At 38.1% G+C, this 15,937-nt stretch overlaps 1 protein-coding gene across 2 annotated transcripts in view; it reads right to left on the bottom strand.

The window, feature by feature from the left end:
- Positions 1-3,684: 3,684 nt before the first annotated feature.
- The window catches only part of nvy (CBFA2/RUNX1 partner transcriptional co-repressor nervy), a 90,206-nt gene continuing 77,953 nt past the window's right edge, over positions 3,685-15,937 (bottom strand). For both annotated transcript variants that reach the window (XM_089736046.1, XM_089736047.1), the window contains exons 7-12: positions 8,592-8,788; positions 7,304-7,486; positions 6,183-6,307; positions 5,583-5,750; positions 4,547-4,654; positions 3,685-4,184 (exon numbers count right to left, since the gene is read on the bottom strand). In XM_089736046.1, the coding sequence (XP_089592172.1) occupies positions 3,927-4,184; positions 4,547-4,654; positions 5,583-5,750; positions 6,183-6,307; positions 7,304-7,486; positions 8,592-8,788 (1,039 nt within the window). In that variant the 3' untranslated portion in view covers positions 3,685-3,926. The remainder of the gene's footprint in view (positions 4,185-4,546; positions 4,655-5,582; positions 5,751-6,182; positions 6,308-7,303; positions 7,487-8,591; positions 8,789-15,937) is intronic.

Below are 15,937 nucleotides of genomic sequence, written 5' to 3'. Positions count from 1 at the left end.
GGTTGACAGGAGAACAGTTTGTTCGTTTTGTTAAAGAACTCATTATTCCGAAACTATTTACTTGGGAACAATATTGTTGTTTTTTTTTTAGAATCAACTATTCTAATAGAACACTACACACACTACAGTTTTCGGCATCATGTACTCTTTGCGGCACACCCTGTATAAAATGACTAAAACTTAAACTAAGAAGATGTTCCTATCTCCCGCTAACGTGAAGGCTACTTATAAAAGTATATAATATGTGTAGTTTGAAGGCGGATTCTATAGCGGTTACATTAATCTGTCCAGCCATTCATAGAGGTAGGTATATCATAGAAAATACACATAAATTTGTTATAAATAAGCAACTAGAGCACTCAACAAAAATGTTTACGGGAGTCGGCCACTAGATGGCATCGCTTCGATTAGTTTCTCATTGCTCCTGTAGATAGCGGTAACATATCACCTATCCTATATTTTATTTTTAATGACGGATTTTGTAAATTTTCAGAAACCAAAAATTGATAAAATTTAATTAATTTGTCTATAACAAATAAAGACTTGTATGATTTTTTTTCCTGTGTTTAAAATATAAGTTTAGGGGCATTCGCTACAAGAAGTCGCTAGTTCCCATACAAAAAATATTTGTGTTAAGTATCGCACTTTCAGGGCCCTGGGTATATCAAGTATGACCTAGATCAGTTGGAAAGTTTATCTACGATTGCCGCTAGGGGCGCTGTTCCAACTGCATACTTTGTGTTGACTTTTACGCTATCGAGAACGTTAAAAAACTCGCACTAAGTACACAGATCATATTTCAATTCAATATTCATCAATAACATTTTTCGTCACTTTGTGTTCTGCATTCAAATCAAATCAAAAAAGTTTTATTCAAGATAAATGAAAGTACATACTTGTTGAACGTCAAAAGAACTACCGCCAATTCACAAGAATTAGCCTCCGTCCTGAGAAGAATTGGCAAGAAACTCAGCGGGCATGTCTTTTTTTTTTTTTTTAAGTATTTTTTTTTTTAATATTAGATTATTTTAAATATTCATTTTACCATAAGTAATTATAACATAACAATTATTACAATATTGAAATGCCCGGAGCGATTAACTCATTCCCACATTGACAGACAACATCAAAGTTCACACACGATTGAAAGAAACAAATACGGTTTGAGCTAGAAATAGTTAGGTACATACACCGAGGTAAATATGGAGATCATATTTTTTTAAACCGTACATATAGTTTTTGTTTTAATTTTGAGATTTTATTTGTTTTACGTTAGGTGAATTTTAAAACGTGAAAGAAAACGACATTTTCAAACAAAACTTTTTATTTGACGTTGAAATCGCATTACAAATGCACGCACACTAACCGCCCTTGTCACAAAACGTTTTTATTTGCAACGACACAATCTAGACATTTTTACTCTCTTAAAGTAGATTGAAAATTATATCGATGAAAAGTGTAGCAAAAGATTTTCATTATAGTTAAAACAATAGACTAGAGATGAGCGATGATTAACAATCAATCAAGAAATAAAATTTGATTAAAAAATAAATAAAGTTTTGGCGCCTAAAATTCGTTCATAGATAATGTAAATTGCAGACAAAGAGCGCGGCGGCTAGTTGCGCCATACAACATTCTTACAAATTACTAAATTCGAATATTTTTAATTTATGTTTTTACAAATCTTTTAATGTTAATATTGCACTTCATTACGGCTGAGGAAATAATTACAATTACCAGTATTTGGTGTTTCTTACAATAAATGTATTATTTATCGGGCTGTTTGTATAAATCAGACGTCACTATGCCGGTTATTGGAAAAAAAAAAGTATTGAATGCAATAATTTTGATTCTTCTTTTCGTAATCAAAGCGTTAGATTGGAAACGGTGAAATGAAAGTAAAGAGCGTTTTAATTAGTCTATGGCACGCGTTAATCAATGACGATAGTATTCTGATTTTGTCATTTAGTTACCTACCATCTTTCTTTCAACACGGAATATCGGAAAACGTGCGATGACCACTCATCCTGTGTGAATACAGAATTATGACTCACTACCACATCGACAATGTACTCGGGTCATGTAGACATAATCATGAGGCCGTGAGTGCTGAGAAATAAACACCAATAATACATTTATTATAATTATACATTACTAGTGCAATTGTCTCTTACAAGTAATGTGTATTTTATAACGAAACATTAATACCATAAGATTAAAAGAAACTCAACGACTTGACACATCCAGTCGAAAGTTTAATCATTTGAAAATCGATATTTACACATTTGACAAATAAATATCCAGTTCAATAAAGTATCAATAAGTCATAGGTCTATTGAAGCTAGTTCTAAATAGGGAGGATACGGTGATAGGGTAATATTTAAAACAATTTAGAGACAAAAAGAAATTGTATCTGTGATGTTTGATAGCTTCTACCCTATCATTCCCACGGTTTTCTTTGTTTTAAAATCATAAAATGAATTTTAAGATGTGATTAATTGTGATTGATCTTTCGTGAAATGGGAATTGACATTTAAAGAACTAACAAAAGTGACGGATGACTTAAAAAGTCTGACCAGGGGACTAGTGATTTTACAGCCACAGTATAAGTTGTTTTAATATAATTTAATGATTATATATTATTTTATGATATTAATACAAATTTATTTGATTTTTTTGTGTTAAAACTAAATAAAAGTATAAGTAAAATTACAATTATTTCAACAATTATTTGACATACTTTTTGTAATTACTTACTTCAATATTTAATGACAGTCGGTATTCTAATATAAACTTATGGCACTACGCTTTATTTACAAAACAGAATAAAACTAAAACAAAAATAAATCTTTGAATTTTTTTAAAAACTAAATATCTTTGGTAGAAATCCCTAAACCTTTTGCTTAAAATTACAGAAAAAAAATTTTGCTTCATTTTTTATATCAATACTTTCTAATGCTCCTTTATATTTATGCCTGAAGATCGTATGGAAATCATACATTATGCTATAGTAATAAAATTTATTTTTAAATTAATTTGACTTAAGTTTTTTTTTGGACTTGTGTCACATGCCTTATGCAAGCATACTTACCTAATGATAATATTAATGTCAAAAGAGTGCTAACAGATTGCCAACTGTGAGCTCCCGTAATGCATTATTTGTTATGAACATCAACAATAGAAATAAAAACACTGAACAATAGTAGGTACATTGACAGTTACAGATGGCCTGTCATTTTTCGTTTAAGAAGCACCCGTAGTATCGTTGTGTAGGAACCCATGGAAGCCGACCATCAGTCGAAGAAGAATCAGCAGAAGTAGCTTTTAAAATTAGTTTACAAATTAAAACTTATTGCATCTCACAAGGTTGCTGATTGCGAACATCAGTGATATCATTTGACAGTTGACATTAGTGAATTAATGTCATTACAACGCGGACCTGGCTACCTATGCTTGGCATACGCAAATGGTTAATGATTTTGTGCGAGCACACCTCTGCCGGATTGCTTGGTGTGAGGTTATATCCTAAATTAAAACATACAGCTTTATGGAGCTTCGGAGGCGAGGTGGTGGAGTGATATCATTCATTGCTCGAGCACAGGGGCCATGTGTGAAAACTTTGAAAAATGCAGTTTACAAAACTTGGGTAGTCAAATACGGATTGAGTGGCGCCGGCTAGGGAGATGCTTTAATTTTTTAATGTTAATTGCTTCTAGGCAGATTACCTTTCCGCTGTGTGGTGCTTTTGTAGAGCTTAAACAATTTTCGCTAAACGCTAGTGATCGTGATCAACCAAACATACTTTACACTATTAAGATTTTTTTAATTATTCTCGACGTTTCAAAGAAACTTCAAAGTTTTGTTGGTTACAAGGTTCATCTTCTGATTCTTTTAGAACATTTGGCGGTGACATCCTTGCTGGTGCGTCATTTCTTGGTACCGACGCCGCCGGCACTCTGGGCCGCTGAGAGAGTCGCCAGCGCCAGGCGGTCGGCGCCGGTCGCCAGCGGGCGCTCCGCCGTCAGCAGGCGCTCGGCCGTGCCCAGCGTGCTCAGGGACAGGCGGCTGTCGGGCTGGGCGGCGGCCGCTATCGGGGTGGTCGATCGCGGCTTGAGGCTGGGTTGCGTGGTCGGGGGAGAGGTTCGAATCAGAGCCGTTGGCTTCTGGTCACGACCGCTGCACACCTGCGAATGGAAAGTTGATATGGCATGACAGAAATTACTACTGACTTTTAAATTGGGATGATTCCAATATTTAACCAGCATTTGGTTTGGGAAAAGCATAAATGGAAGATTTTCCACCGAGCGGCTACCATTGTAAAGGATTATAAGAAAGTTTATCTTGGCCGCTGACTGACGAAATGGTAACGGGTTCGTGCTGATATGTCTAGGGGTTAACTTAGTTCTTTGATGATATAAAGATGGGCTATTAAGCTACTAGACCGAGAAAGCTTTAATTGTACCTAAGTAGGACAGTTATAACGAAACCGGTACTGCGACATTCCCCAACCAGGATGTGACAGACATCTCCACTCGCGTCACGTTACCTGGTGATGGTTCTCCCAGTCCTTGTGCTGACAGAAGGAGCCGCAGTACCGCGCCGAGTTACATCCAGAGCACGTCTCTTGAGCCTTCCGGCCGCAGTTCCAGCAGCACTGGAACGAATTACCAATTTGAAAAGAGGACGTTATAAGGTCTTAGGGTGATAGACGATTGCGTGGTATTGAAATTTGCTTCGATAATTTTATTAGGATTTTATGGAACAGCGACTGTTCTAATTTTCTATTGAAAAGGGTAGAAGCAGAAGTCTGGATGAGGAGGCCGACTGCTCTAGTGTTGCACGATCAATTGACGGTCTCGATACGTGAGCGGTGTCATTCTTGATGACGGAATTTCTCCTTGTTGCAACAATTAACGTAGCCATACTTAGATTACCTAAATAGATTTTGCAGGTATTGAGAAAGACGACATTGTTGAATTCATAATCAACAATCTATTAAGTTTCTAATTTCTAATTAAAATTCTATGTACAATAATCGATAATCGACGTTGCATCTTTTTTCTTACACCAAGTAAGGCCTGGAGGGGAGTTTATTCCAGAGCCGGATGGTACGTGGCACAAAGGTCTCTGGTAACGCCCTGGAAAATAACTGTGTTCCAGTGGCTTCTGCCACGGACCATATCAGCGTAACCTTAACTAGTAGGTGAGCTCACGGGGCTGAAACCTGACGATGTTGCTAACACGAACCCTAGCAAGAGCAGTGCTTAGCAGAATCTTTACTCGCCGAGCCCTTCGTCGCAAGCGACGGGTTCGACGAGGACGATGACCGGGAAAGAGTTGAAGAGATCAATTCGAACAATTTCTCGGAGCACTACCCGTGGAACATACGGTACAGAACACAGGAGAAAACCGAAGTTCTTCCGCAGAGCCAGGGGTTCTAAACGACGCATGAGAACGGGATCATCCTTTCCAACAGTCCTAATAATCTCCGATCCTGTTCGGCGACATGCATGTCTGTACGAGCAGAACCTATACTGTATGTCACGGGAATTGTGATGCCGGTAGTGTACTGATATCCTCACCGTATGGTGTGGCGCCGGAGTGGGGCTGAGCGGCGGTGCGGGGTGTGCGGGATGCGCGGGCGGGACGGCGGGCGCGGCGGGAGGGGCGGCCGGCGCCACCAGCTCGAGCGCCTTGCTCTCCGCCGCACCCACGGCTCTCTGCAGCTCTATCAGGGCCTGCCGTTTTACCTGGACAGTGTGCAATACACAGGTTAGGGCTTGGGGCCCAGAGCTCCCCATCATGTGACCTTTCATTTTTTATTGGTGGTAGGACGTCTTGTGAGTCCGCACGAGTAGGTACCGCCATCCTGCCTATTTCTGCCGTGAAGCAGTAATGCGTTTCGGTTTGAAGGGTGGGGCAGTAGTTGTAACTATACTGAGACCTTAGTACTTATCTCAAGGTGGGTGACGCATTTACGTTTTAGATGTCTATGAGCTCCGGTAATCACTTAACACCAGGTGGGCTGTGAGATAGTCCACCCATCTAAGCAAAAAAAAAAAAAAACAGGTTTTTAACATTATCACAGCTACGTACAGCTCTGTGGGCTAGTCTTTAGTTTTCGAGTGAGATATCTACATACTGTTACTAAAAGTGGTAATAACGATGGTTTGATGACGTACCTGATTGACAGCATCTTCAGCCCGTCTCCGAACCTCGGCCACTCGCTCTTCAGTCTGCCGGACGGCCGCCGTCATGATCTCGTTTGCAGTTCTCTTGATATCATTATTTTCTGGCGGCTCCACTCCTGAAAGGTATTGCGGGATCAAGGTTCGCTGCCACCTAGTCAACTCGCATAGCGGTCTTTTTTTTTATTGCCTTTGCAGGCAGAAAAGCATACGGCACATCTGATGGAAAGTGGTCACCGTCGCTCACGGACGTCAGCAATACCAGGGGCAGGGCCAAGCTGCTGCCTACCATTAAGTACCCCCCGCAAGCCTCATTTGAAGAAGGACATGTCATAGCGCTCGGAAAACATCGTGGAGGGGAGTTCATTCCAAAGCCGGATGGTACGTGGCAAAAAAGATCTTTGGAAACGTACTGTCGATGAACGCAGCGGTTCCAGATTATATGAATGAACTCTGCTCCGATGGCGGGAGGTGCGATGATAAAAAAGAGAAGAGGGGACCATCTCGAATAATTCCTCAGAGCATTCATGGAACATACTATAAAATATATATAAAATAAAGTATAAAACTATAAAAAAATATAAGGTATAAAACTCTCTATAGGTATAGGTACCTCCGTAGACCCAGAGGTACCAAGCGATCCGCGAGAGCGGGACTATCGACCATCCGAACAGCCCGTTTCTGTATGGAGTCAAATGGAAGTAGTTCTTGTTGTAGGTCTAGGAAAGAAGTCTTGTTGTTCTTTTCAGACTTAGTCTTCCTAAGCAGTTTTTTCGAACAAGCGATCACATACGTACAAGTTTCATAGTCGGAACCATGACAAAAATATCCGATTTGAAATTCCTGATGCGAAATTTTTGCATGCACATCGAATGTTTGCAACTGGTCTAGAAATTTTTGTAATCAGTAGTCGGGTAACGATTCTGATCCGGTAGTAGATTCATTCGCGAAGGAATTGCTCTTGAGTTGTTAGGTCTACTTTGTAGGCGCTCGAGCAGCTGTTAATAAAACCCACCCCTCCTGGATGAACCTTTGCTCGCCCACCTGTGAAAGTGGAAAGGCCTGGGCCACTAGTAAAGCTTCAATCATAAAAAAAGTATCGCGGCAAAACTTACCTCTTTGCTGTAATATAGCCAAAGCCCGTTTGGTCTTCTCTACCATGCTGAGGATGCAGTTAAGCATGGTGTTGATGTTCCTCCACTCGTCGTCGGTCTTGAGCAAGCCGACTGACGAGGAACTGGAACCTCGCGGCTCGAACGGCGCGTTCATTGAGGAGACATCTCGAACCGAAATACCACCTGATAGAATATAAATATGAATGAATGAATGAATGAAAACAGGAATAACAGTTTAAAAAAACTAACAGAATACACTTTTATAAAAAATCCAACTAAAAAATAGAAAATAAATTTTAATTAAAAATAGTGCTTTTCAGGATTACTCATATCTGTTCATAAAAATGTACTATTTAATTTTTTATTTATGTTTTAGTTGAATTTCAAATTTTTCAAATTTTTCTATTTTTATTATTTTTTAAATATTGAATTGTCATCGATTCTTAATAAGTATATCAAATTTCGAGTGAATCCGACGTTTTGAAGGGAGTCAAAATCATGTTCAAAGATTCCGTTACAAAACACATACATACGTCTGAAGCTAATAAAATCGTATTAAAAAATAGAACTCAAATTTCAAAATCCACAGCAATATCCTAAAGAAAGAAACTCCACCGATCATCATGAAAATGCATAAGCGTAATTAAGGTTACAGAAAAATACATAGAGCACCAGAGTTTGCTTCAGAAAAGGTACTATTCCGTGAGGGCTTTTTTTCTGTATTGACAAGAGCGCATTCGCGGGTAAAAGCTAGTCGGTACTACTTTATTTATTTATTTATTGTTTAGATGGATGGACGAGCTCACAGCCCACCCGGTTTTAAGTGGTTACTGGAGCCCATAGACATTTACAACGTAAATGCGCCACGCACCTTGAGATACAAGTTCTAAGGTCTCAGTACAGTTACAACGGCTGCCCCGCCCTTCAAACCGAAACGCATTACTGCTTCACGGCAGAAATAAGTGGGGTGGTTCTACCTAGCCATGCGGACTCACAAGAGGCCCTACCACCAATAATTACACAAATTATAATTATGCGGGTTTGATTTTTATTACACGATGTTATTCCTTCACCGTGGAAGTCAATCATGAACATTTGTTAAGTACGTATTGCATCGCTAGATACGAATGCACCGGACGTCTTATCCTTTAGGCCACGACGACTTCAAACTTATATTAATGCTCTCTTGCAAACAGGTATTAGTGTAACTTGTCTCCAGAGATGTATTCTTGAAATTTTAGCACCCATTAAGTTGCAAGTTATCGCATTGAATTCCATTTAAACTTACCATCTCTTCTTTCAAATCCAGGATCGTTGTTTCCGGCATGAAACCCTTGGTAGTGGCCGTATTCGAACAAGCTCGCGTTGCTGGGTAGAGGGTATAAAAAGGGGGAGGTCGTGAATAAGCTGGAGGGGGGAGGTCTTTTTGCATGAGGAGGGAAGTCTTCGGGATGTGCGCCGTTTGTTTGCGATGTCTCGTAGAACCTGTCAACAATGGCGATCAAAAGTCTACCATTAGTTAAGGTTCATCTTGTCTACTGAGGAGGGCTCATGCGTCATTAAAAGTTTCACAGGAACCTGCCTATACACCAAAACATGGGTGGTGTCTATCTGGATTCAAGAAGCCATCATCTCAAATCTAATATCATCAATCATCCCCGAATACATGTTTTACGATCGAAAGGGACAAATACAATTAATAATCTATATCTATACTAATATAATATATAAATCTACAGTGGTTTTTACGGATGTTCCGTTATAACTACTGAACCATGCATCTGATTGACTTGAAACCTAGTATCCATGTAGAAAATATATGTACTTAATGGATAGGCTAATATTTATATGAGTGATAGACTCCTTAATAATAATGACAATAAATAATAATGTTAATTTTAAATACCCAGCGAAGCGGACGAGTATGGCTAGTTTAATATAAAATAACAATTGTTGAATAGTTCTTATTTACAAGAATTTGTCTTTTAAACGCTTCTAGGTGACTGGTGATTCAGTTGGTGCAGAGCAGAGCTCATAGACATCACAGTGTGAGTACAGCCGCCCACCGTGACATATGAGGTTGATCCTATTCTCCAAGTCAAAACTCATCACTGTTTGGGAGTAAAAATAGTCTGGATTGTGATATCAAGTTTTGCAGGCTCATAATATGCCGCGTAATACCAGTAAATGCAGGTCGCAATATCATCAGGAAACGCTGCTACTCATTCCCTCTCCCTACTGAGTCCCATTACTACACCCACGGGAAGAGATGGGATGCTTCTATACTAGACAACACGTACCCAAACTTAAAGTTGTGTAACCTGGCCACCTTATTAATTACTTTTAAAACCCAATAACCCAATACCTCGATGCTTTCAATGAGCATTCAAACTGAATTCTCAACTTATTATTAATTACGAGCCGCAAAAAGTTGAATACAAAGCACAAAGCGTCTAGGGGAGCTTCTGAATAAAGCCATCGGCACTATTGGTACGTAAAGACAATACGACTTTCAGGATTTGCGTGGATCGAGCTCAATAAATTTATCGTGGGATGGTCCGATTCATGAGCTGTTGGCATTTTGATTTGTTTTTAACACTTCAAATGCCAAGCGAGGCTTGATACTCCCATTCGTGCTCTCCTCTTAGCGGTGGGCTAACGAAAGCCTAGTTTTCCTTTTCTCGGAAACGCTAAGCTCCAATTTGATTTAGAGTGTAGAAGAGAGATGAATATATACTGGCGGTAGGACGTCTTATGAGTCCGCATGGGTAGGTATCCACCACTACGCTGCCTATTTCTCCCGTGAAGCAGTATTGCGTTTCGGTTTGAAGGCCGACTTTGAAGGGCGGAAGTGGGACCTTACAACTCATGTCTCAAGTTGGGTGACGGCATTTACATTGTAGATGTCTATGGGCTCCAGTAACCACTTAGCACCAGGTGGACTGTGAGCTCGTCCACCCATCTAAGCAATAAAAATAAAATAAAAGGACCGTGTGCTCGTCTGCCTACACGGGGAATCTATACTAATATTAGAAAGAGGAAAGATTTGTTTGTTTGTTTGTTTGTTTCGAATAGGCTCCGAAACTACTGGACCGATTTGAAAAATTCTTTTTCCATTAGAAGCCGACATTGTCCCTGATGAACATAGGCTACTTTTTTAATTTTAATTTTAATTTTTATTTTTTTGGTTTCATGTGTGTTTTAATGTTTCCGAAGCGAAGCGAGGGCGGGTCGCTAGTAATAAATAAATTTGAGCTCCCAATATCCCCTATCATTAGTAAAGCGATGCAATTCACAAAGAGCTTGTAACTTGCACCGCAGAGCAACGCTCGCTTATGGGAGGAGGCATTAGGGCTGTGCATGCAACCGGCGCGATAAATAACGGACAACATCCCGCTGTCGATACAACACTCCTGACTCCTGATCAGCCCCAAACAAGATGGTCGCGACATTGCTCGCTCCCGCCATACAAACCGCTACTTTATAGAACAGAGATTGAACAACAACTCTATGTTCTAAATAGAAAATAAATAAAAAAGAGTACAATTTTTCACTTCGGGCTGAACACGAAATACCTAATAATGTTACCACTTGTAGCTGATCGTTATGTGCTGGTACAACTAAAATAAGAGGATTCCGCGTTGTACTTTTATTTTTCTCTACTCAAATCTTCGCTCTAATAAAATAATTAAAAATTATCTATTTTTTTACGCTTTGCTCATTCGATCTTTTTCTCTGTCATTCTCATTTCCCTTTCTTAACATTTTCTCTCACTCACATCTAAACGCTCCATTCTACACTCTTTCCATACGTTTCGTTCTTATCAATCCTACAGTAATGTCATGATAATTTTAAATTTCTTTATCCCTACCTATTCGCTGGTAGCCTAAGGCTATATCAGCTACGCGCGGACGGGTACGGTGAGCTCACGGGGCTCAACCTGAGAAAATTTGCTAATACTAGCCCTAGAAAAGGCAGCGCTTCGCAGAATCTACCACATGATAGGAACCGCGACCCGCTGAGAAGGTCCGGTGAGAAACTCAGTGGGCTGTGTTCCCTTACACCCTGTTTAAAACACACTCTTACTCGCATTACAAACGTTTCTCGACAACTAAAGGACTTTAGAAACCAAACAAAACATCAGATATTCCCAAGAAGTAGGTAGGTACATGGAATGCAAACTCCTGATTGTTAAATTGGAGCAATTAACTGTCAAACTTCTGTCGGCTAATGGTTACAAGTGCGGCGTGCGTCGCGCGTTATTAATCTAACTTATTAATTAACACTTCTTACTTTACATACAAATACACAATTACTTTTCGTATAAAAATCAAGATCAAAAGAGAACGTTTCAATTTTGTTGTCACTAGTATTTGTTTTGTTGAGTGCTTTTTTTACTGCACGTATTACAATTCCCTGGACGGCGCATCGGACAAACACATCAATCCTGGAAAAACTAGGCGTCTCCTCAAGACTCTCCACCATTTGCCTACGTAGGATTTAAGAGTTTTTCGGCCACGTTGCGAGGAAAAAGGGTGACAATCTCGAAAGAATTCTCATCACCGGCAAAGTGGAAGGAAAGAGGCCTAGGGGGCGTAGTCCCATGCGCTGGTCCCATCAGATTAAGACGACTTTGGAATCCAGCATCAATGTCGCTATCCACCGCGCGGAGGACAGGAGTGAATGGAGGAACATAGTCCTGAGAAAAATACTCCGTAAAGGTCACGACCCTCAGCACTGAGGAATACGACGCACGGAGGAGGAGGATTACGAGTAAAATAGATTAGAAGCGGTTTGCTTTCAAATTGTTTTTATTATTACTCTTATGTAGACCCGTATTTGGATTTTTGCGGAATTTGCAATAAACAACAACGAATCTAAACTACAACAAGTAATTATATAGGTACCTAGATTTCAAACAATTAATTACAATTTTACGTTTAGGTATGTGAAGTGTGTACGTGCCTAACTCACGTATCGATTTCAGAAATGCGTTTTATGAGCAGGGTAGGTACCTACTGTTTAAAATGTCTATAATCATAATTAGAAGCATTTATATAGATCTACGAACTTCGTGAAGTATAAATCTATACTATATAATATTATAAAGAGGAAAGATTTGTTTGTTTGTTTGTATTGAATAGGCTCTGAAACTACTGAACCGATTTGAAAAATTTTTTCACTGTTTGTAAGCTACATTATTCCCGAGTGACATAGGCTATAAGCTATTTTGAAAAAAAAATTGGGATCCTTACTAAAACTCCAATAATGTAACCCAAGGTGTAAAAAATTACCTAAAATATTCTTTACATCGCGTGGCCTGCAAAAACTATCGATGTTACAATAAAATAATGTACTACGGCTTTGTAGAACACATTATTATTTACAAAAAGTGTCGCGATAGCATATATAGTTATGCCACAATAAGTATTCTTTTATTTAAAAAAATAAAACAACGTCAAATATCTCTGAAATTTTTGTTAGAGACCCGAGCGGAGCCGGAGCGGGTGGCTTGTAAATATACTATAACAATAAAATTAATGTAGAAACATTAGAACATTAATGGATAAAAACATATTTTTTTATAGTTTACAACAAAGTTCATTTATTTAAATTTCCTCGAACTTACACGCATTAACTTTCTGAGCGTGAACCGTCGATAGATCGACTCTGTCTTAATGCGCATAAAGTGCGAAGCGTCGGAATACCGACAATTGTGCAGTTTGATTAAATGTATTAGGCATCGACCTGTAAGGACTGCGCGCATATATTCTAGCATTTTTAATGAAAAAATAAAAAAATATTGCCCTTGTAGACAGACGAGTATACGGCCCACCTGATGGTGAGTGGTTACCCTCGCCCATAGACTTTAGCAATACCACAGACAGAGCCAAGCCGCTGCCTACCATGAGTTAATAATAAGTAAGTTAACAACATTTATAACAATTTCAAATTATTTTGCTGTGAATTTAACATTGACTTTTTTTAAGTTAAAATTTATATACAAGGTATTTTATTTCAAAAATCCTTTAGCAATCTCTGTATTATATTATTATATGAGTCGTCTATTATCAAAGGTGGCAATCTGTTCATTTGGACAAAAAAATGTTATTGATATGTCAATACAGATTGATTTGAATATAATCGTCTCCTTCAAACAATACGGTTCAAAACCTGCATTAAATAAAGGTTTAATACTTAACCTGTTATTTATCTAAGATGTCGTTCAGAAGAGTTTTGTGACTGCCAATGGGATACAAAGTCAATAATTCGTTTTTCTGATTTACCAATAATTTTCCAAAGTCACATTGCCGGCTTTGATAATAGTCGACTCATATGAAAATAAGCTCAGCACTAAAAGGGTTAATGTTATCACTAAAGATTTATAACGTGAATGCACGCCCGCCGATCTATAACAAACATCCAACGCTCACCGCTCCTCCAAACTTCTAATCAAAGCAATTGCTATTAATATTTCTCGTGAGCTTTAATAGAAACGATATGTCCTGAAAATGTTTATTGCGGATTTTTTAGACTCGTAAATGGCTCTATGAATCAGTACTCTTTGCGTATAGTAAGCTCGTGTAGACCACATTTTCCCTAAGTAAACGACATTAGGCAGCTTTTGTAAACTAGTGGCCACGCAGTAATCGAGATTCGACTATAATCAATTGAAATTATAAGTTTAAGCATTATTATGGTTCTATTGTCAAACACTATTATATTTCGATAATATAATCACAGTTATCGCCAAAACTGTACTATAGATCAATAATATTAAAAGACAAACAATATTAATCTATTTTCAATTCGACCACAGACTTTAAACAATAAAAAAAGTTTCCCAATTGTCAGTAAGCAAAGAGTATATTTTTATGTATGTGCTGTGCCAAATACATGGTAGTGTGTGTAATGTTTTCTTTATTGATTTAAAGTATCATTTATAACGCATTATTTAAAATTTTTTTTAGCATTTTGCACTCCTTCTACATTCCACTATATTCTCTACTAGCGGCCCACTCCGGTTCCGCTCGGGTTTTTAACAAAAATTTCAACTATATTTGACGTTGTTTTATTTTTTTTAAATAAAATAACACTTATTGCGGCATAACTATAATAGTCAGATGTATACTGTCGCGACACTTTTTGTAAATAATAATGTGTTCTACAAAGTCGTAGTACATTATTTTATTCTATTATCAATAGTTTTCGCCGGGCACGCGATGTAAAGAATATTTTAGGTAATTTTTTACACCTTGGGTTACATTATTGGTGTGTTAGTAAGGATCCCAATTTTTTTTTTTTTTCAAAATAGCTTATAGCCTATGTTACTCGGGAATTGTGTAGCTTCCAAACAGTGAAATAATTTTTCAAATCAGTTCAGTAGTTTCGGAGCCTATTCAACACAAACAAACAAACAAATCTTTCCTCTTTATAATTATTCCTCTTTATAATTATATATATATATATATAATAATATTAGTATAGATAAGTGTGAGAAATTTCATACTACTCCGTCCGCGCAATTTTTGTAAAAAGGGGTACAAAGTTTTTGCTTGACGTATTAATAATAACTAGTGGTCGCCCCGGTAGTCGAAATTCGACTTTAATTAATTGAAATTATAAGTTTGTTAAGATTACTATTATACACTATTAAGATTCAATTTTCAAAGACTATTATACTTCTATAATCACAAATTTCGCCAAGACTACAATAAACAAAGATATTAATAAAGACAAACAATATTTAATCTATCGCAATTTGACAGCAGACGTCAAGAACAAAAGTTTGACAATAAATAGTATGAATGCGTGTGTGCGTCAAATACATGGTATGTAGTGTGTGTAATGTTTTCTTTATTGATTTAATGTAATTTAAATGCATAATTTAAAAAAAATAATACCATTGTGCACTTCTTCTCTATATTCTCTTTATGTGTGGAAAATTTCATACTCCTCAGACCGCGCAATTTTCGTAAAAAGGGATACAAGGTTTTTGCTTCACTTATTAATATATAGATAAATTCGGGATGAACGCTTTCGCTAAACAGAATCTAGTATGGAATAGCTAGCGGCGTTCACCGCGCCGTCAGTAAGGCCTGTGTTTAGTTGAATTATTATTATAGGGACAATTTGGCAGGGTCGCGCGCTATGGATTTAAATTCAGCCCGCAGCACGTTTCGTTAGACGCGCGTGCGGCCGCTCCGCTAAATTATTGTATCTGTGCCTGCGGGCTGTTGGTAAACGAAACCTTTGCCAAAACTGTCGTGTAGAAGTGCCATTATTTTGACGTTTGTTATAGCCCACGCGTTTTTTTTCTTTTTTCAAACATCTTTATTTATTAGGTGTCACACATTATTAAACAGTAATAAGTGGTTTGAAATTTTTTAAATCTTAACCGAAGAAATATAAAAATAGGTACGTAAATTTTTAGCATTTTCCTACATAAGTGCTCTGAGGAATTGTTCGAGATGATACCGGCATCTCGTTTTTACCATCGCACCGCCCGCCACCGGAGTAGAGTTCATCCATACTACCTAGAGCCACTGCGGTCATCCACAGTGCGTTTCCAGAGGTCTTTTTTGCCACGTACCATCCGGCTATGGAATGAGCTCCCCTCCACGGTGTTTCCCG

Source organism: Bombyx mandarina, chromosome 20, assembly GCF_030267445.1.
Source record: "Bombyx mandarina strain Sakado chromosome 20, ASM3026744v2".
Classification (NCBI taxonomy): domain Eukaryota; kingdom Metazoa; phylum Arthropoda; class Insecta; order Lepidoptera; family Bombycidae; genus Bombyx; species Bombyx mandarina.
Note: the sequence above shows the minus strand (reverse complement) of the source record. Positions and strands in the feature narration are given on the sequence as shown.